Genomic DNA, 21,436 nt, shown 5'->3' on the forward strand with positions numbered 1-21,436 from the left:
CCTCATTGCGGTCTTAAACGAGCGACCCGTTATTTTTAAACCGTGACCCCCTCGATCAAGATTCTCCGACAAGAGGAAACATCCTCGCCACATCCACCCTGTCAATGCCCCTCAAGATCTTAACGGTTTCGATCGAGTCACCTCTTATTCTTCTGAACTTGCGGATACAAACTTAATCTCTCCAACCTTTCCTCATAAGCCAACCCGCCCATTGCTGGTATTAGCGGAGAGCGCCTTTTTGGAACGGTTTCTAACACATTCGATAAGGAGACCAGTACTGTACACAATACTCCAGATGTGATCTCACCAACACCCAGTGTACAACTGCAGCATAACCTCCCAACTTTTACAATCAATTCCCCTCATGAAAGCTTGACACTATTTTAATTACAATCCCGCAGCGTAAAAATACATTTAAAAAACCAACAAGTTCGAGGTAGTGCGAATGCACACGGCCAGGGATTCACCACAGGTGGATATCTCAAGACAACTTGGCCGTTTTGGTGACGGTGTTAAAGGTTTTGCGGGTTAAAATCCCACTCGAGACTCGAGCACACAATCCAGACCGACGCTCCCGGTACAGTACTGAATGAGTGCTGCAACGTCTGGGGTGCTGTCAAACCGGGTGCTCCTAGACCCTGTCGGGTGTTTAAGAAAAGAACATCTCCCGGCCTTTATGTTGAAGAGCAGCAGGAGGGAGTTCCCCATGGGGTCTTGGCTGGTCATTAGCGCTGTGCTTAAATGGGCTTGTGTGTTCACAAAAGGGACTACATTTCAAACATACATTGGAACATACTGAGATTATGAAAGGTGGGCCTAAATCTAGGCTTTCCTTCCTAATAGATTCATTCATAGTAAGACCTCCCAACCTGCTGGGATCGAAGGTCTGTTGTGTTATGTAATTTGGAATAACACAAGCTGCCACTTGATGCAGTTTTGAGTAAAAGATGCTCCAGACTTTGAAGTGAGTTCAATGTGTTTTATTGAACTATTAGCACAGTTCTCAATGAGTTCGACTCTCTGCTAATCTAAATGTAGTAACTCGTCTGACTGAACCAGCCTTGCTCTAAGCCACGTGCTGGGGTGTGATGCTGAGGATATACCCTGTCTCACTCTGTAGATGTTGGTCTGTGGAAAGAGGCGGGGTGCGAGTGCCTCATCCCTTTTATAGTGAGATACCACCCCTCAGTGTCCTGACTGCTCATTGGTCATGTCCTATTCTATGTGTTCATTAGCTGCATGTTTGCATATCATGACAAGGTCAACGTTAGTTGCCACTGCCCAGGATGTCAGCATATGTGTCTCTGCATTTTAGCAACACACAGAAAGTGGCTAGAAAAATAACGACAGAATCTACATTTAGATAGTGACTTTTGTAACTTCCAGAAGTCCCAAAACACAGCCAGTGAAATACTTTGAAACAGTGACCATTATTAAGCAAGGCAACCTCCACAAACAGAATTGAATTAATAACTAGGCCATTTGTTTCCTGTAATGGTTCAGCAATCGATATCGGTCAGGGCACCAGAGAGAGGACCCCTAACTCTTTCTGTTGTGATGGTTTCATTGTTTATCGTTGTGCCAGAGTCCAATGGGCAACAGATTAGTGGAACAGCTTCACTTAATTGACTCCATTGCGTTACCCAGGAAAAATATTTACAGGGCCTTTGGGGGGGGTGTGGGAGGAGGAGAGCAGGGGGGAAATGGGGCGAGGCGGCTCGAGACAGACCCTGGAGACTTCCCGTTGTAAACAAAGGGGTTTATTGATGATAGGTAAAGGCAGTTAGATAACAGGCACAGAACGCAATACAACAGGTCCCTGTCCACCCTGCTCACAGGGCCCGGTGCAAACTACCCATTGGCCGGGGTCCGGCCGCCCCCGGGCCAGTCACGTGGTCAGTAGCGCTCGATCCCTTAAAGGGACCACGCTATCACATGGGCCGTTTTTTAAAAATATATACTGTTTCACAGGATGTGGATATCATTGGTTCGGCCAATATTTATTGTCCATCGCTAAGGCATCATGGCACAACAGTGGTTAGCACTGTTGCTTCACAGAGCCAGTGTCCCAGGTTCGATTCCCGGCTTGGGTCACTGTCTGTGCGGAGTCTGCACGTTCTCCCCGTGTCTGTGTGGGTTTCCTCCGGGTGCTCCGGTTTCCTCCCAGTCCAAAGATGTGCAGGTTAGGTGGATTGGCCGTGATAAATTGCCCTCAAGTGTCCAAAAAGGTTTAGTGGGGTTACTGGGTTACCGGGATAAAGGGGATAGGGTGGAGGTGTGGGCTTAAGTAGGGTGCTCTTTCCAAGGGCGGGTGCAGGCTCGATGGGCTGAATGGCCTCCTTCACTACTGTAAATTCTATGATTCTAAGTGAAGGTGGTGGTGAGCCGCCTTCTTGAGCCGCTGCAGTCGATGTGGTGTAGGTACACCCACAGTGCTGTTAGGGAGGGAGTTCCAGGATTTTGTCCGAGCCACAGTGAAGGAACGGCCGATATATTTCCAAATCAGGATGATTGTGTGGTGGGGAGGGGAACTTCCAGGTGGTGGTGTTCCCATGTGTCTACCACGCTGGTCTTCCTAGGTGGCAGAGGGCACGGGCTTGGAAGGTGCTGTCTAATTGGATCTGGTACAGGGCGATGGACTGAATGGTCTCCCATTGCGCTGTTTTTATCCTATTCTCCATCGTTGAGCTAACGTTTCTTACCTGTGAAAAGATGAGAACAGCTCTTCCTCAGCTTGACAGCCTGATCGTAGAGTTTCTTGGAACTCTTGGTAGATCCTGGGCTCAGTCGCTGCCTCATAGTTTTAACCCCTTGCTTGTTGTCTGGGTTGAAGAAGATGACAATGGGGTACCATTGTGTGTAGTTCAGCAGATCCACGGCCTTTGGTGTCACATCCAATAACGCATGCTTATCCTGTTCATGGAGACAGACAACAACAAAACTCAGAGGGCCCACTATGGACAAACAAAAGAAATTCTCTTGGCAGAAAAGGACGTAAAAGGCATCGGAGGAAGGTCATTCAGCTCCCCCGGGTCTGCTCCACCAGTCCGTTAGATCGTGGCTGACCTGTATATTAACCATCTAGCCACCGTATAAGTCTCACTCAACAAAATGTGCTCAATCTTAAGATTTGTTCTTTCTAACTGGCTCCCTGTATCAACAGCTTTTAATAATATTAATCTTTATTATTGTCACAAGTAGGCTTACATTAACACTGCAATGAAGTTACTGTGAAAATTCCCTCGTCGCCACACTCCGGAGCCTGTTCGGGTACACAGAGGGAGATTTCAGAATGTCCAATTCACCTAACAGCATGTCTTTCGGGACTTGTGGGAGGAAACTGGAGCACCAGGAGGAAACCCACGCAGACACGAGGAGAACGTGCAGACTCCGCACAGGCAGTGACCCAAGCCGGGAATCGAACCTGGGACCCTGGCGCTGTGAAGCAACAGTGCTAACCACTGTGCTACCGGAGGAGACAGAGATGGATCATCCATTCGGTACTTCTGGCTGAAGATTGTTGCGAATGCCTCAGCCTCGTCTTTTGCAAGAATCATAGAATTTACTGTACAGAAGGAGGCCATTCGGCCCATCGGGTCTGCCCCAGGTCTTGGAAAGAGCATCCCACTTTAGCCCATACCTTCACCCTTTCCCCATTACCCCACCAAACCCAACATTTTTGGACACTAAGGGTAATTTATCATGGCCAATCCACCTAACCTGCACATCTTTGGACTGTGGGAGGAAACCGGACAGAGCACCCGGAGGAAACCCACGCAGACACGGGGAGAACGTGCAAACTCCACACATAGTGACCCAAACCGGGAATCGAACCTGGGACCCTGGAGCTGTGAAGCAACTGTACTGTGCTACCATGCTGCCCTGAGGGGCTGGGTTCCTCGATCATTGAGGATGGGGATATATGTGGAGCCTCCTCCTCCGGCGAGGGTGTTTAATTGTCCACCACCATTCATGGCTGGCTGTGGCAAAACTTCAGAGCTTACATCTGATCGTTTGGCTCATTTGCTCGAGCGCTCATTGGGACACCCTGTGGTTGTGAAAGGTACATATAAATTCAAGTATTTTAGTTTTTTTTAAATAAATTTAGAATACCCAATTATTTTTTCTTCAATTAAGGGGCAATTTAGCGTGGCCAATCCACCTATCCTGCACATCTTTGGGTTGTGGGGGTGAGACCCACGCAGGCACGGGAAGAATGTGCAAACTCCACACGGACAGTGACCCAGGGCCGGGATTTGAATCCGGGTCCTCTGCGCCGAAGTCCCAGTGCTAACCACTGCGCCACATGATGCCCAATTCAAGTATTTTAATTAATGGTTGCCTTGCTTTTATCTCCCTCGGTTCATCGATGAATCGGTTTTGATAGAAACAAAATCCTAGTGTGTTTATAAAATGAGTAATTGAAACTGGCACAGAAGGGACGGTACGGCGGTGCCGTGGTTAGCATTTACTGCCTCACGGCGCCGAGGACCCAGGTTCGATCCTGGCCCCGGGTCACTGTCCGTGTGGAGTTTGCACATTCTCCCCGTCAGTGTGGGTTTCACCCCCACAACACAAAGATGTGCAGGGTAGGTGGATTGGCCACGCTAAATTGCTCCTTAAAAATAAAAAGAATTGGGTACTCTTAAAAATAAAATTAAAAATTAAGAAACTTGCACAGAAGATTTATCAAGTCTAAATTGTAGATGGGATCTTTTTATAGAACTGTTGGAAAGGATTATTCAGCTCAATGAATAGCATCCAAAGCATGCACATCAGGAATTCACTGCTTCCAACCTCATACACCGAGAGAAATAGAAATCCTGAGAAGCTGGAAACGGCAAGTCTCCCCTTACCTCAAGCCAAGTATGCCCTATCCAAACCTGCCCACCGCTCCCAGTATGCTTCCCCCCACCATCGTCTCCCCATTCTTCCACTCCTCAAACATCCCCCAACTTTTCCCATTCTACTCCCCAGCCATGCGCTACACAGACACATTTGTGTGTGTCTAGTAAGGTCAAAAGGATTTCAGTTTCATGTAGGTCTGGTTTGAGCCTTGGTGCATAGAAGCCTGGGCGGGCCTGCGGCTGAAGGTTTAAGCCAGGGAATAGTTCCGTGTGTGTCAGAGTGAAGGCTCTGACAAAAGTGCAAAGCTATTGAGGCGGAAGTTAACCATTTGGTGGGTTATAGGACTCGGTAACGTGACAAGTTTAGCAGTGTTGCTATGGAAACGGAATTGAAAGTGACCTTATTTTTTGGGTGTCTCACCGAGTGATACATGTTGGGGGGGAGAAGCATCAAGTGAGTGCTCAACAATTCACTGGAAGAAAACGGTTTGCCTATGTTGTAGCCCCAAGCAAAGTGTCGTGTGTGTCAAGCTAGTGGTGACTCTTCACTGGTTTGTGTGCCTGTAAAGATATTGCTGGCTAAAGGAAAACTGGGAAATTGAATCATCTTCTTGTGTTTGTATTGAAATATTTCCAACCTTGTTGTCTGGTGTAATATAGTTTATTTTTGTTTTAATTAATATTTTATTTGTTTTCATAAATATTTTATTCTGTGTTAAATGTTCATCAGCAGACTCCTGTGAATTTGTTCAGTAACTTTTGTCCATGATTTCTAAAAGAAAAGTTCGGTCTGGGGATCTGACTTGTCCAGAAGTACCCACTCGGATTAGAACAACTGATTTGACACATTTATAACTGAACAGATTCTGTGTAATATACTGTTAACTTTGCAGCCTCCTCCATCCCTACAAGCCTCCCAAGATCGGAGTTTTCCTTCAATTTTATCCACGCGAGCACCCCGATTTTTATTGCACCGTCATTGGCAGCCAAGTCTTCCTGCTGCCTATTTTTACCAAGTCAAAGGCATTATATAAATGCCCAATTATCCGTACCTCTTCAATGATCTGTCTGACTGTGTTCAGTCGAACGACACCAGTTGACTTTTCTGCACCTGCATCCCTGGGCTCAGTTTCTGAAATATTAATTTGACAACGGAGTTGGTTTGACTTCTCTTCTGAGCACACAGTCAAGGCTACCAACAAATACATTTACGTGAATAATTTACTTACTGGCATTTTTGTAGCGATCGGGTAATTCTGTCGCTAGTTTCTCTGTAGCTATGTCAGCGATGGGCCCAAAGAGTACCACGGGCCTCATAAAGCCGGCTAAAAGAATATAGTAATAATCTTTGTCAGTGTCACAAGTAGGCTTACATTTACAGTGCAATGAAGTTACTGTTGAAATCCCCTAGTCGCCACACTGTTCGGGTACACGGAGGGAGAATTCAGAATGTCCAGTTCACCAAGCAAAGCATGTAAATGGACCACTAAATGCATTGCTAAAACATCCAGAATTACATAAAACGCAGTGTTCTTTGGCATGAAGTTTCCTGCAAATACAGTTAGAATGCAAAACCAATTCCGGAACAAACCAACTTCCGTTCCATTAAGCTGAATTGTTAATCCTTTCCACAGATGCTGTCAGCGAGGAGTTTTTCCTCAGCATTGTGTCTTGATTACAGTATTTGCAGTATTTCACTTTTTCATTTTTCTAGCGTTGTCATGACCACAAGGTGCTCTCAAACCGCTGTATAGTCAGTCAAGTACTTTTTGAAGGATAGTCATTGTTGTAATGTGACACAGCAGCCAATTTGCGGAAAGCAAGCTCCTGCCCAATATCTGAATCTCTCAGCCAACATTACAAAAAACAAATTATCTGGTCATTTATCACATTGCTGTTTGTGGGATCTTGCTGTGTGGAAACTGGCTGCGCGTTTGTAAAAAAAAAAAAAAATCATTTACGGGATGTGGACGTCGCTGATTAGGTCAGCATTTATTGCCCATCCCTAGTTGCCCTTCAGAAGCTGGCGGGTGAGCTGCCTTCTTGAACCGTTGCAGTCCTTCGGGTGTAGGTACACCCACTGTGCTGTTAGGGAGGGAGCTCCAGGGTTTTGTCCCAGCGACAGCGAAGGAACGGCGATATAGTTCCACGTCAGGGTGGTGAGTGTCTTGGAAGGGAACCTCCAGGTGGTGGGGTTCCCAGGTATCTGCTGCTCTTGTCCTTCTAGATGGTAGTGGTCATGGGTTTGGAATGTGCTGTCTAAAGAACACTGGTGAGTTACTGCAGTGTATCTTGAAGATGGTACACACGGCTGCTACTGTTCCTCGGTGGTGGAGTGTTTGAATGTTTGTGGAAGGGGGAGCAATCAAGCGGGGTTGCTTTGTCCTGGATGGTGTTGAGTTTCTCGAGTGTTGTTGGAGCTGCACTCATCCAGGACAGTGGAGAGTATTCCATCACACTCCTGACTTATGCCTTGTAGATGGGGGACAGGCTTTTGATGGGGGGGGCGGTCAGGCAGTGAGTTATTCGCTGTAGGATTTCTAGCCTTTGACCTGCCCTGGTACCCACAGTATTAATATGGCTAGTCCTATTCAGTTCCTGATTAATGGTAACCCCCAGGATGTTGATTGTGGGGGGATTCACCGATGGTAATGCCATTGAATGTCGAGGGGCGATGGTTAGACCCTCTCTTGTAGGAGATGGTCATTGCCTGGCACATTTCCTAATTTACAACTGCGGCCATCCTTCACAAGGTGTTTCACTGGCTGAGAAACACATTGGCACTATCGAATGTAAACTGTCTTCCTTAATATTCTGTGACTTAAAAGATTACGTACACAGTCGTTAACAACCTATGGGCAGGAATCTCCCGTTTCGTCCGTGGCGGGGCCTGTTGCGAGTGGCAATGGGAAATTTGGCGTTCCAGCCAAAACTCCATTCACTCAGCAATACCGGAAAATCCCAGCCGCAAATAAGGACAGGAGATTCCAGCCCATATTCCGAAGTTGGAATATTTATAAGGACTACTTTGCTCTTATTTCCCTCAACTATTTCCGGTTAAACCGGTATGCCCTATTTTTCATCCAAAAGGCAACAAAAGCTAATTTCCCGGGGAAGAGGAAACTTGGAAAATCTAATCACTTCCCCAGGAACAATGAACATCACACAATAGACACTCCATTAACTCACCACCCTCTCTTACCTTCTCGAAGAACGACCTTTTCGTATGCAGGAAACTTAGTGCCAACCGGTATGGCTGTGAGGTCCTCGCGACTCTTCCGGAGATTCTTCTTCAGCGCTGCTCTCTGACCCCGTGACCGCCAGAAGTCCCCTCGGTCACTTGTGGTTGCTCGCTGGACATTCTGCACATTGGCCATCTGCTCAGCTCTGACAGGAGATTTAAAATGCCCACAGTTATTATGTTTGGTAATAGAATAGGCGGGGCAGAATTTTCTGGGGCCGCCCCGCCAACAGGGTCTTCTGAGCCCGCCAAAAGTGACCCCCCCCCCCCCCCCAACCCCCGCCTCGCCTCTGGAAAAACCACCCTGGGAGTGGCCAGAAAATCGTGCCCATGGACCACCGTAAAACTCTGACCTGATATAGTCACCACAAAAGTGAGGCCACACAGACCTGAAAATAATGCCCTCATCACAGAAATCTTTCCGCCTTTTTTGCCAAACACTGGGCTTTGCAGACACGAATATAGCCTCCTGCACTACAAAGTTTCAAAACTTTTAGAAACAAGAGACCGCAATAGATCAGGGAATTTAAATCGATGCCTTTTCTCTGTAAACTCTCTCTACAACCTCCTCCAGACCCACAACACTGCTCCAATTCTGGCCTCCAGCACATCCCAATTGTCATTGCTCTGCCACTGACAGCCGTGCTTCCAGCTGCCTGGGACCACCGAGTATTGATTTTGTTTCTGTGCAAAGTCTGTAAAGCTCGTCATCGAAAACCAATGAAAGCTTAGTCACATTATTTGAATAGTTCAGTGGTTCCCAACCTTTTATACGTCATGCCACACCTCTATACTATAAAAAGAAATTGAGGCACAATTTTATCTGCCTTCTTCCCTTCCTGGGAACTTTGTTTTTAAACTTCTCCCTGTCCTCTCTCCTGGTTAAAAATTTTTTTAAAAAAAAAACCTCTCTCCCTGTCTCTCTCATGTCTCCCGGGGTTTCTGCGCCCTTTTTGAGTTTTTGCTTTTCGTGCAGGTGCAATGGGCCCTTTGTTTTTGGCTCCAAGTCCCGTTGGCCATAGGCATGGGCCTGACCAACATAAAAAAGAGCGTGCGGCTCTTTTCCAGCCGGCACCCGTGTTGGGGGTGGGGGGACGCCCAAGATTTGTTGGGTCTTGGAGATGCCAACCACAGATTAGTTTTAGATTAATTGCACAAATTTAAAATTTTCTTCGCGGCCCACACTCCGGTTGGGAACCAGTGGAATAGTTAACCAGAAATGCTGTAGTGAGGAATTAACACCGATAACTTTTGCAAAGGAATGGAAAAGTTAGCACATTGGACATTGGCTGGACTTTTCCACACACTGGCGGGATCTTTCGATGTTGCCAAAGTGATTGGACGTTTGAATGGCTCGTCGCATTTCCAAGCCCCCAGCCCCCCCCCCCCACCCCCCCGTAAAATTCCACCCACTGTCTCATTGCAATGGCCCAGAAGAAAATTCACTAGCTTAAGACCTGCTGTGTCAGTTGGATTGGTTGCAGTTCGGCCATTTAAATAAAAATAAAAAATTAATTCCAAAATTAGAAGGCAGATAAATGCTTCATATATTCGTGAACGAGGCCGACCGTCATGACCTTCAGGCACCAAACTGTTCTCTAGCTTTTCAACCCCTCTGAACCTTTATCCTGGAGAATAAAAAGCTGCTGGCTGCAGAGTTTAGATGAGAACATGGGGCCAAGGCCTTAGGTTAAGGGGTCGGCTATTTTGGAGCTGAGGAGGGATTTGGAGGACTGTGAACCTTGGAAATTCTCCGCCGCAGGGAGCTGTGGTTGCTCGGTCATTGGAAATAATCACAAGAGGTCCATAGATTTTGGGGGAATTGAGAGAATTAAGGAATATGGGGATGGAATGGGCAGATGAGGTAGGTCGGCTGTGACCTTACTGAATGGCAGAGCAGGGCCATAAAGGGTCAAATGTATTGGTATTGCTCGTCTACAGCTCTCCTTTAAAGAAAAAATGCTGATAGTTCATGATACGCTTGAAAGAATTACCTGCTTTTGTTTGGAATGATTCCCTTCTCTACTTGTTTGATGTTGTCAGGACCAATCCGTACCGCTAACCAGTTTCCCAGCTTGCCGTTGTACAGGGTGTCCAAAACCTTGAAGACATCCCCTCGGGTGAAGTTCAAACTTTGTTGACTTTCCTTCTCGTACTCGAAGTGCGCCCGAATGAAGAACGAGTCTCCACGGCCAGAGTTGATGATGTCTTTGTACACTGGCGGGGGAAGAGAAAAATAATAGGTCACAACTATAATTGTTAGAACGCATTTTGCCATCTCCGACTGCTATCTTTATTTGTAGTTACAAAACATTAAAAAGACACAGGTAGAATAATGATAACTATCTGGTAAAATACTGATAATTTGCAGGTAACGGGTGAGCTACTGGACAATCCCCTCATTCACAGGTTGGCTTTATCTTGGAATTTCCACTGCCTACATCGAGGAACTTTGAAGGATCTTCAGGGAGAAGGACACCTCAACTGGACCAGCCACAGAAATACAGGAGGCACAGAGGTTAGCACTGCTGCCTCACTGCACCAGGGACCTGGGTTCAATTCTGGCCTCGGGTGATTGTCTCGTGTGAAGTCTGCACGTTCTCCCCGTGTCTGCGTGGGTTTCCTCCGGGTGCTCCGGTTTCCAACCACAGTCCAAAGATGTGCGAGTTAGGTGGATTGACCATGCTCAATTGCCCCTTAGTCGGAATAGGGCTGAGGAGTGTTCCTAGGTAGATTGCTCTTTCAGGGGGTCGGTGCAGACTCGATGGGCCGAATGGCCTCCATCTGCACTGTAGGGATTCTGTGGATTTTGTGGTAAGTACTTCGGACTCTCAAAGCCAGTCCACCATTAAGGCACAAGCCAGGAGTCTGATGGAATGAGTGTGGCTCCAACAACACTCAAGAAGCTCAACACAATCCAGGATAAAGCAGCCCGTTTGATTAGCACCCCACCACCCACCTTCAACATTCACTCCCTCCACCACTGATGCACAGTGGCAGTGTATGTACCATCTACAAGATTTTTAAAATATTGTACCCAATATTTTTTTTCCCCAATTAAGGGGCAACTTAGCGTGGCCAATCCACCTAACGTGCACATTTTGGGTTGTGGGGGGGTGAAACCCACGCAGCCACTGGGAGAATGTGCAAACTCCACACAGACAGTGATCCGAGCCCGGGAACGGACCCGGGTCCTCAGCACCGTAGGCAGCAGTGCTAACCACCGTGCCGCCCTTCTACTATCTCCAAGATGCATTGCAGCAACTTTAAGGCTCTTTCGACAGCACCTTCCAAACCAGTGACCACTACCACCTAGAAGGACTAGGGTAGCAGACACATGGAAACCCCACCACTTGGAGGTTCCCCTCCACGTCACTCACCATCCTGACTTGAAAGTTATCACTGTTCCTTCACTGTCGCTGGGAACTTCAAATTTTTTTTTTTTTAATTCTGCACTTGGAGAAGGTCAAATTCACCACCAGAGGGTCAGTGGACAGGATCTATCCAAGATGGAAACCATTTATTTCCTTTTTTTAAGAGGAGTTAGTCACCGTTGTTAGGGGGTCTAGGTTAGTCTTCAGTTAATTTGGTGATGCGCGTTGCTCTCTCTTTTCACTGGATTGTGACGTTTTGATTTTTTTCCCTGTTTGATCTTTTATGGATTTTACTGATTATGAAAAATTATTCAATAAACATTTTTTCAAAAATATACAAGGACAGATTGAGAGAATTGGAAAATAATGCTAATGGATTTTAAACTGAAGAAAAGGCTACATAAATATTAGCAATAGATTAAAGCAAGTTGCGTATTCCAGGTTTGAGTGTTTTCCTATTGTTCTCACGCATTGTGACCAGGTTCAGTACCAACACTGAGCATTTAAAAAAAAAAATGAGAGACCTCCCAACAGTTTCTAAATCGAAAACAGCAAGAAAATTCCACTTCTGCAATCATTTAGGTTATTAAAATAAAGAGTACAGGGATTGTCGGCCTCGTGGTGATTTCACTCGATTAGTAATCCAGAGACCAGGCTAATGTTCTGGGACATGGGTTCGAGGGACGTGGAGAGGATGTTTCCACTTGTAGGAGAAACTAGAAGCAGAGGTCACCATCTCAGACTAAAGGGATGATCCTTTAAAACAAAGAGGAGGAATTTCTTCAGCCAGAGGGTGGTGAATCTGTGGAACTCTTTGCCGCAGAAGGCTGTGGAGGCCAAATCACCGAGTGTCTTTAAAACAGAGATAGATAGGTTCTTGATTAATAAGGGGATCGGGGGTTATGGGGAGAAGGCAGGAGAATGGGGATGAGAAAATATCAGCCATGATTGAATGGCGGAGCAGACTCGATGGGCCGAGTGGCCTAATTCTGCTCCTATGTCTTATGGAAACCCACTACGGCAGCTGGTGGAATTGAAATTCGATGAATAAATCTGGAATATAAACCTAGTCTCAGTAATGGTGACCATGAGGCTATCATCGATTGTTGTTAAATCTGGTTCACTAACGTCCCTTTAGGGAAGGAAATCTGCCGCCCTTACCCCGTCTGGCCGACAGGTGACTCCAGCAATGAGCTGGACTCTTACCTGCCCCTCCGAAATGGCCAAGTAAACCCCTCAGTTAATAACAATAATCTCATTGTCACAAGTGGGCTTACATTAACACTGCAATGAAGTTACTGTGAAAATCCCCCCGTCCCCACACTCCTGCTCGGGTACACTGACGGACAATTCAGAATGTCCTAACAAAGACGTCTTTCGGGACTCGTGGGAGGAGACCGGAGCACCCGGAGGAATCCCACGCAGACACGGGGAGAACGTGCAGACTCTGCACCGACAGTCACCCAAGCCGGGAATCGAACCTGGGACCCTGACGTCAAGGGCAATAAGGGATGGGCAACAAATGTCCACATCCCATGAAGGAATAATGAAGAAAAATCTGGGGCTGACAGACAAGACTGAAGTCTTCCATCCAAATCAGTTTTGTTCTCTGTCCCACCTTCTTTAAGTAAACAGCGCAGCTCTCAACAAGTTACTTACCGTCATATTTACTCTGAGCAAGAATGGTAACATCATCACCTTTCGGGATCTCTAAGAGGTAAAGGACAGCATCCTCCCGCACAATGCTACGGAAGTCCATGGAATTGATCTAGCCGGTAGGGAGAGATGATAAAGTTAATATCCATTTGCGATTTGCAGAACTGCTTTCTGCGGCAAACTCTTGTTTTAAAAAAAAAAAAGCCACAAACATCAATACGGCCATCAGATCCTCCAGGCGACGTTCTCCTTTTAAAAATACCTTCTGCTAGTCACAGAATCTTACAGCTGGGTGTCCACTCAGACCATTGCGCCTGTGCGGACTCTTTTAGTCCCACTCTCCTGCTCTTTCCCCAAAACCCGACAAAACACTTGGGGATTTTCACAATTTCGCTTTTGAACGGCCCTATTGAATCTGCTTCCACCGCCCTTCCGGATCACAAAACTCTGCAATTAAAACATTCTCATCTCTCCCCCCCCCCCCCCCCCCCCCCGCCGCCCCCCCCCCCCCCCCCCCCCGCCCCCCCCGTTACCCCTTGACAAGATCCAGAGGAGCTCAGGACGAGTGTGAGCGAAGTGTAATATCTGAGGACTCTTCGTGTTTGATCTTTGCTTCTTACACCCCTATACATTTTTATCGAGTCAAGTTTAATATTATAACAAGACGTTTTGAACGGACAATAAAATTAGAGACAGAATCACGCTGCTGTGCAAGTTGTCTCAATTTTCAAAAGACTGTGTTCTTGTAAAAACACCCATTACACATTCAGCAAATAGATTGGACAGAAACAGCCCAGCTGGTAAGAACTGGATAATCTACTCTTTAACCAATTCGCTCATTCTTCATCACCAACCTCTCAAGTGCCACATTCTTTACGTTAATTTAGAGCAATGCATTATTGTCAACTTTGCTTCATTTCACAGTTCACATTTCCCAGTTTCCCCCCTCCCCCAAACCTAATTAGCCTCTCCCAGTTGCTTACGCGCGTGATCGAAAATGATCGCAATGGCACGGGATAGGTTAGATGGGCCGAGCGGACTTTGCCTGTCCCATCATTTCTCCCGCGCCTGTGAATTTTAACCGTAACGTTTGTGCTGAGGCGGGTTTACGAGTTGGGTCCTTTACCTTCAGGAGTTGGTCTCCCTCCATGAGCCCCTCATTCTCAGCTGGACTCCCGTCTTGCACTCCCGCCACGAAGATTCCAACATCATTCCCACCAGCAAGCCGGAGGCCAACACTCTCGCCCTTCCTGAACTGGACCATTTTTGTATCAGGGCTGCAGGAGAAGTGGGGGGGGGGGGGGGGGGGGGGGAAGAAATGAACATGCTCGTCACAAAAGTGCCAGTAAACTAGAGTTTGGCTATCCAAAATAAGGTCTTAAAATAATTTCATAGAATGAAAAGAATAGTCATAGGCTAGAAGGCCACTGGGCCTGTGGGGAATGTCTGGCTCCGAGTGAGCAATACATCTGATGCCATTCCACCACCATCCCCCCTCCTCCCCACCGTAACCCTGCACATTCTTCTTTTTCAGATAATAATCCAATTCCCTCCAGAGTCTCGAATAATCCCCATTCCCCCCCCCCCCCCCACCCCCAAGGTCTCGTTGTGCCCTGCCATCACCATCCACTCAGGCATTCCAGAACTCAACCACTCGCCCTGTGAAAAGTGTTTTCTCAGGTGGCCAGATTTCCCCCGACAGAGGTACATGAATGTTGCTCCAATGGGCGGCAGGGTGGCGCAGTGGGTTAGCCCTGCTGCCTCGCGGCGCCGAGGTCCCAGGTTCGATCCCGGGCTCTGGGTCACTGTCCGTGTGGAGTTTGCACATTCTCCCCGTGTCTGCGTGGGTCTCACCCCCCAAAGATGTGCAGGGTAGGTGGACTGGCCACGCTACAATTGCCCCTTAATTGGAAAAAAAAGAGAATCGGGTACTTTAAATTTATTTTTAAAAATTAATTTTATTCCATCGCCGTAAGAATTTGCAAACGGTGCAAGAGCTTGCAAGTGAGAAAGGTTTTTTTTCTTTTTGCAAATTTAGAGTACCCAATTCATTTTTTCCAACTAAGGGGCAATTTAGCGCGGCCAATCCACCTACCCTGCACATCTTTGGGCTGTGGGGGGCGAAACCCACGCTGACACGGGGAGAATGTGCAAACTCCACAGGGACAGCGACCCGGGGCTGGGATCGAACCTGGGACCTCGGCGCCGCCAAAGACACACAAAAGATGCTGTATGGGCTGGAGAGGTTCAACTGAACAATTCAAAAAGGAGGTAGATATCAAGAGTTAAAACCACAGAAACCTGGAAGTCACCGACCGATTTAATGCTTCTCACCAGGGGGCAGTGCTGAGACATTCGCGGGCTGCCATCACCTGGAAACCACCGAACTGACAAGAACTTGCGATTAGTCTCACTGTAAAAACCCTCAAAATAAACGTTGCACATAGTTCAATGGGGTGGAAGTGGGCTTTTTAAATGCCGTATAAAGTTCAGAATTCTTGCTAAAGCTGACCATGTAACATCTGTAGAATATTAAAATTTCTCCATTACCAAAAAGAAAACACCACTTTTATTTTTGAGCTTTATTATTTCAGTTTCTACCACAATCCCCTGGGGAGATCCTAATTATTCATCGTAAACTTGCAAGTAAAATCCCAGGGAAGCTGCCTTCAGATTAAGAGCTCTGTGATAGCTGAGCCAGCCCAATTTGACACAAGAATAAATCTCTTTGTACCCCAACATGCCTACGAAACGCCAACACTCACTGTATTACTGTGTTTTTCTAGATTCAAGTGCCAAATTTAAAAAGCGAAGTCAATAAATCTTTATTCCACTTGCTCGAGCCCTGGGAAAGGTCGGCTTTAGTTCCGGAAAAACTCCAATCTTTTTCTGTTCATCGCGCTGTTTTCAGATGTACACGATGCAGTCCGCCATGTTATCAGTGCAGTCAAACATGTTTTTTGCTGTTAGTCTGCAGTGAGATCTCCCAGGGCATCTCATTGGCCAGTGAAACAGGCGGGTAGCCATTCAGCAGTAGGGCCATTGGCCCCCTTGGCTATGATGCCATCTGTGATGGCGCCGCTGCTCAGTTCAGTTGTGCGCCCACGGTATCACCCGCCTCCCAGTGCCTGTTCGCATGACCGTCTCTGCTGAACCTTTGACCTCCTGCAGTTAGGGAAAATGCCTCATCATCTGGCTGGCGTGCAGCGCCCTGCTCCTCCTCGATCTCTTCATTAAATGCAGCCATAAGCTGTTTGAACTCAGCGAGGCCAAGCAGTTTGCGATTGTGCGGAATTCACCATCTTCCGCGCCTTTTTTCGGCAGCAACATAGCCTCTAGCGCAGTAGGGGGTTATTGGTCTTGCTGCTCATCCATGGCCTTGATAAGCCGAGAGATCATTGGCAGTGTTTGTTTTTTTAAAGCCCTTAATCACGCCGATCCGTTGGCTGGAGCCTGGCTGCGGTGTTGGGAGGCAAGGACATCAGCTTAGCGCTCTCCGTCAGTGATTTTGGGGTGTACAGGACAGTTGTCTGTAACAATGACAATTTCTTTCTTTCTCAGCTATGCTTTGTCCACTTTCCTTGCTCAAATACACTGGAGGTCACCCAGATGGTTTTATTTACTCAGTGAAGCACCGTTGCCTCATCCATCACAGACCACAGCGGTGACACGTTCCCTGCTCTGCTTTCTCCAATTACACCTGTTCCCCCCTTACACACCAAAGAGCGGCCTGGCAAACGAAACAGTCCAGTTTCATCCACGTTAAAAATGCCTAGGTGCATGTTCCTTCGAGACACGGGCAAGGCCATTTTGCGACCAATCATCGGTCATTGTTGGCCTCACCACCACACCCTCCTCACTTACCGAGCGGAAAGCTTTGGTCCAGTCATCCATCGCTGCCGGAAACCTCCATGCCTCCCAGCTTCTCCGCCAGGGCAACTCCCATTTCCTGAAGGATTGGGCTGGAGATGGGCAGGTCTCCTGCTCAGGCTGCCTTGAACCATGTCGGCAGAGTTCCTTCATGATTAGGAGAGCTGACCGTTTCTCAGCTTCTTCCTTGCTGGAGGGGATGCCGTCTAGTCCGCCTCGTGTTCCATAAAGGTGGGCAAACTGGATGGTGGAATCTGCCACTCTTTCACATTGTCTGCTTCACACCGCAGTTTTCCACTTGCTCCATCATCTTTACGTTCTCTCCGATTGGCAACACTTCTTCCCCGGTTTCGGCATCCTCTCACTTTTCACATCACTCCACAGAGAAATGAGAGTGCAATTAGGTCCAACCACTCTGCTCTAATTGGCCTGCACCATCACATGATCCCATTTCAGCATAATGTCTCGTTAACCCGGATCGATCATTGTCGAACATCGGCCAATCAGTGACATTGTCCTACAGATATTCAGCTGCCGGGAATGGTGATAACATCTGGCCCACGGGGATTCTCGTATCTCCCGAGTTGGACTCAGCAATAGTCCATATCAGGGTGAAACGTTCAGAGCATTTGACTTCCTGGTTTGCTGTCTGTGAGAAAACTTTGATGTGACTGGCTGCTTACCCCGATTGATGACATCACGGTTGCTGGGTGCCTGGAGATCCCTCGATTTGATGCCAAACTCAAATCAGTTTCAAGAAAATCCACGCCACATGGATAGCGAGTTCTTTGTGGGCAGCTTGTCAACAATGACCATCGCCACTTCAAAACGGACCACAAAATCTGGGTCAGTAATTCATCAGCCAGCTCATTCCTGTTTGAGGTGGCTGGCCGTGTACAGACTGGCTGCTGGATTGTGAACCATTTCATGACATCAAGGACATGATGAAAAGTTGCATGAAAGACAGAGATGGCTCTACTTTTGGGGAGACCAGAATTAGGGGTTTTAGGTACAATTGTCACTCACAAATCCGAAGGGGAACTTGGGAGTAATAGCTTCACTCAGGTTGTAGCTGGAGTGTGGAACATTACCACAGGGAATAGTGGCGGTGGATAGCTTTCTTTCATTTATTTATGGGATGTGGGGGGTCACTGGCGAGGTCAGCATTCATTGCCCATCTCCAATTGCCCTAGAGAAGGTGAGAGGTGAGCTGCCTTCTTGAACGGCTGCAGTCCATACGGTGTAGGCTCACCCACTGTGCTATTAGGGAGGGAGCTCCAGGACTTTGACCCAGCGACAGCGAAGGAACAGCGATATATTTGCAAGTCAGGATGGTGAGTGACTTGGAGGGGAACCTCCAGGTGGTGGGGTTCCCAGGTATCTGCTGCCCTTGTCCTTCTAGATGGTAGTGGTTGTGGGTTTGGAAGGTGCTGTCTCAGGAGCCTTGGTGAGTTCCTGCAGTGCATCTTGTAGATAGTACACATGGCTGCCATTGTTCATTGGTAGCGGCAGGAGGAGTGGATGTTTGTGGAAGGAGGAGTAATCAAGCGGGGCTGCTTTGTCCCGAATGGGGTCAAACCTCTGTGTCGTTGGAGCTGCACTCATCCAGGCAAGGCTTATGCCTTGTAAATTATGGTCAGGCTTTGGGGATTCAGGAGGAGAGTTACTCACCGCAGGATTCCTAACCTCTGACCTGCTCTTGTAGCCACACTACTGAAATGGCTAATCCAGTTCAGTTCCTCGTCAATAGTAACCCCCAGGATATTGCTAGTGGGGGATTCAATGGTGATGCCATTGAATGTCAAGGGACAATGGTTAGATTCTCTCTTGTTGGAGCTGGTCACTGCCTGGCACTTGTGGCACGAATATAACTTGCCATTTGTCAGCCCAAGCCTGGATATTGTCCAGTTCTCGCTGCATTTGGACATGGACTGCTTCATCATCTGCGGAGTCACGAATGGTGCTAAACATTGTGCAGACATCCGCAAACATCCCCACTTCTGACCTTATGATGGAACGAAGGTCATTGATAAAGCAGCTGAAGACGGTTGGGGCTAGGGCACTACCCTGAGGAACTCCTGGACTGATGTTCTGGAGCAACCACCACAACCATCTTCCTCTGTGCCGGGTATGACTCCAACCAGTGGAGAGTTTTCCCCCCGATTCCCATTGACTCCAGTTTAGCTCGGGCTCCTTGATGCCATACTCGGTCCAATGCTGCCTTGATGTCAAGGGCAGTCACTCACACCTCACCTCTGGCATTGAGCACTTTTGTCCATGTTTGAACCAAGGCTGTAATGCGGTCAGGAGCTGAGTGACCCTGGTGGAACCCAAACTGAGCGTCTGTGAGCAGGTTATTGCTGAATAAGTGCTGCTTCATAGCACTGTTGATGACCCCTTCCAGCACTTTACTGATGATTAAGAGTCGACTGATAGGGCAGCAATTGGCTGGTTTGCAACTGTCCTGCTTTTTATGTACGGGACATACCCGTACAATTTTCCACATTGTCGGGTAGATGCCAGTGTTGTAGCTGTACTGGAACAGCTTGGCTAGGGGTGCGGCAAGCTCTGGAGCACAAGTCTTCAGTACTATTGCTGGAATATTGTCAGAGCCCACAGCCTTTGCAGTATCCAGTCAGTATCCGTCAGCTGTTTCATGGTATCACGTGGAGTGAATCGTATTGGCTGAAGACGGACATCTGTGAAGCTGGGGCCTCCGGAGGAGACCGAGATGGATCATCCACTCGGTACATCTGGCTGAAGATTGTTGCGAATGCCTCAGCCTTGTCTTTTGTACAGATGTGCTGGGCTCCTCCATCATTGAGGATGGGGATATTTGTGGAGCCTCCTCCTCCAGTGAGTTGTTTAATTTTCCACTGCTGGATGCGGCAGGACCGCAGAGCTTGCATGGTAGCACAGTGGTTAGCACAGTTGCTTTACAGCTCCAGTGTCCCAGGTTCGATTCCCGGCTTGGGTCACTGTCTGTGCGGAGTCTGCACGTTCTCCCCGTGTCTGCGTGGGTTTCCTCCGGGTGCTCCGGTTTCCTCCCACATTTCAAAGATGTGCAGGTTAGGTGGTTTGGCCATGGTAAATTGTCCTTCGTGTCCAAAACGGTTATGTGGGGTTATTGGGCTACAGGGATAGCATGGAGGTGTGGGTTGAGTAAGGTGCTCTTTCCAAGGGCCGGTGCAGACTCGATGGACCAAATGGCCTGCTTCTGCACTGCAAATTTTATGATTCTATGAGCTTAGATCTGATGCATTCATTGTGGAGTCACTTAGCTCTGTCTATTACTTACTGCTTATATGTTGCTGGGCACTCGGAGTTCGTGGGCTGTAGATTCGCCAGGCTGATACCTCATTTTTAGGTAAGCCTGGTGTTGCACCTGGCCTGATCTCCTGCATAGATATATGTAAGGGGAAGCCAAATGAATAGGAGGGAGAAAGAACAGAAGGATATGCTGAACGGCAGGATGAAGTAAGAGGTTCATGTGGAGCACAGGTGGATATCGCAAGGGTGTTATCAGGCAAAGAAAAAACTGATAGGAGCCACGAAAGGAGTTATTAGGACACGTGACCAAAAACTTGGTCAAAGAAGTAGCTTTGAAGGCTCATGTTAAAGAGGGAATGAGGGGTGGGAAGGTTTGAGGAGGGAATTCCAGAACAACGGGCCCAGGCAACAATGGAGTCAGCGTCACAATGAAAATCCGGGACATGCAAGAGGCCTGAAGTGGGGGAACGCAGTGTTCACATGACAGTTACAGGGCCAAATAAATAACTCAATACGAAGGCAGCGATGTAGTGGTATTGCCACTGGATTAGTTTTCCAGGGACCAGGGTAACACTCGGGGGACTAGCTTCGAATCCCACCACGGCAGATAGCGAAATTTGAATTGAATAAAAATCTGGAATCAAAAATGACCATTGTCGATCGTCATTAAAAAAAAAAAAAAAACAGCATCCAGTTCGCCAAGGTCCCTTTAGGGAAGGGAATCTGCTGTCCTCACCTGGTCTGGCCTACATACACAGCAATGTGGTCAACTCTTAAAATTGCCCCCTCAAGCGCAACTAGAGATGGGCAATAAATGCTGGCCATGCTGAATTTGTCGGAAAGGCTAACCTCCAAGACACTGGTGTGAGGAACACCCAGGAGAAAAATCACGGATGCATTAATTGTTCAAAGAATTTTTTGAATTAATTAATTTTGGGGGGGGGGGGGGGGGGGGGTGGGAACAGACTTTGGTTTATCCAGTTATAAACAAAAATTGACCATGGGCGGGTGTGAAAGGCTGTTGACGGACAAGTCAAGAATGACCCAATCAGGTAAGAAAGACTGTTTTGTCATGTGAAGGCGGGGCTCGTCACCGACGGACATGCAGGGTGACCAATGGGGCGGTTGAAGGCAGGAAACCATGTGACGGAACCTCCAGGAAGATGTCCAGAGTTGGC

General features: G+C 47.7%; 1 protein-coding gene across 8 annotated transcripts in view; it reads right to left on the reverse strand.

The window, feature by feature from the left end:
• Positions 1–21,436, reverse strand: part of tjp2a (tight junction protein 2a (zona occludens 2)) — a 184,537-nt gene that overhangs the window by 18,112 nt on the left and 144,989 nt on the right. For all 8 annotated transcript variants that reach the window (XM_072517406.1, XM_072517405.1, XM_072517402.1 and 5 more), the window contains exons 11-17: positions 14,245–14,395; positions 13,122–13,230; positions 10,083–10,305; positions 8,050–8,234; positions 6,077–6,172; positions 5,900–5,979; positions 2,703–2,913 (exon numbers count right to left, since the gene is read on the reverse strand). In XM_072517406.1, the coding sequence (XP_072373507.1) occupies positions 2,703–2,913; positions 5,900–5,979; positions 6,077–6,172; positions 8,050–8,234; positions 10,083–10,305; positions 13,122–13,230; positions 14,245–14,395 (1,055 nt within the window). The remainder of the gene's footprint in view (positions 1–2,702; positions 2,914–5,899; positions 5,980–6,076; positions 6,173–8,049; positions 8,235–10,082; positions 10,306–13,121; positions 13,231–14,244; positions 14,396–21,436) is intronic.

This window comes from Scyliorhinus torazame, chromosome 9 (genome assembly GCF_047496885.1).
Source record: "Scyliorhinus torazame isolate Kashiwa2021f chromosome 9, sScyTor2.1, whole genome shotgun sequence".
NCBI lineage: Eukaryota > Metazoa > Chordata > Chondrichthyes > Carcharhiniformes > Scyliorhinidae > Scyliorhinus > Scyliorhinus torazame.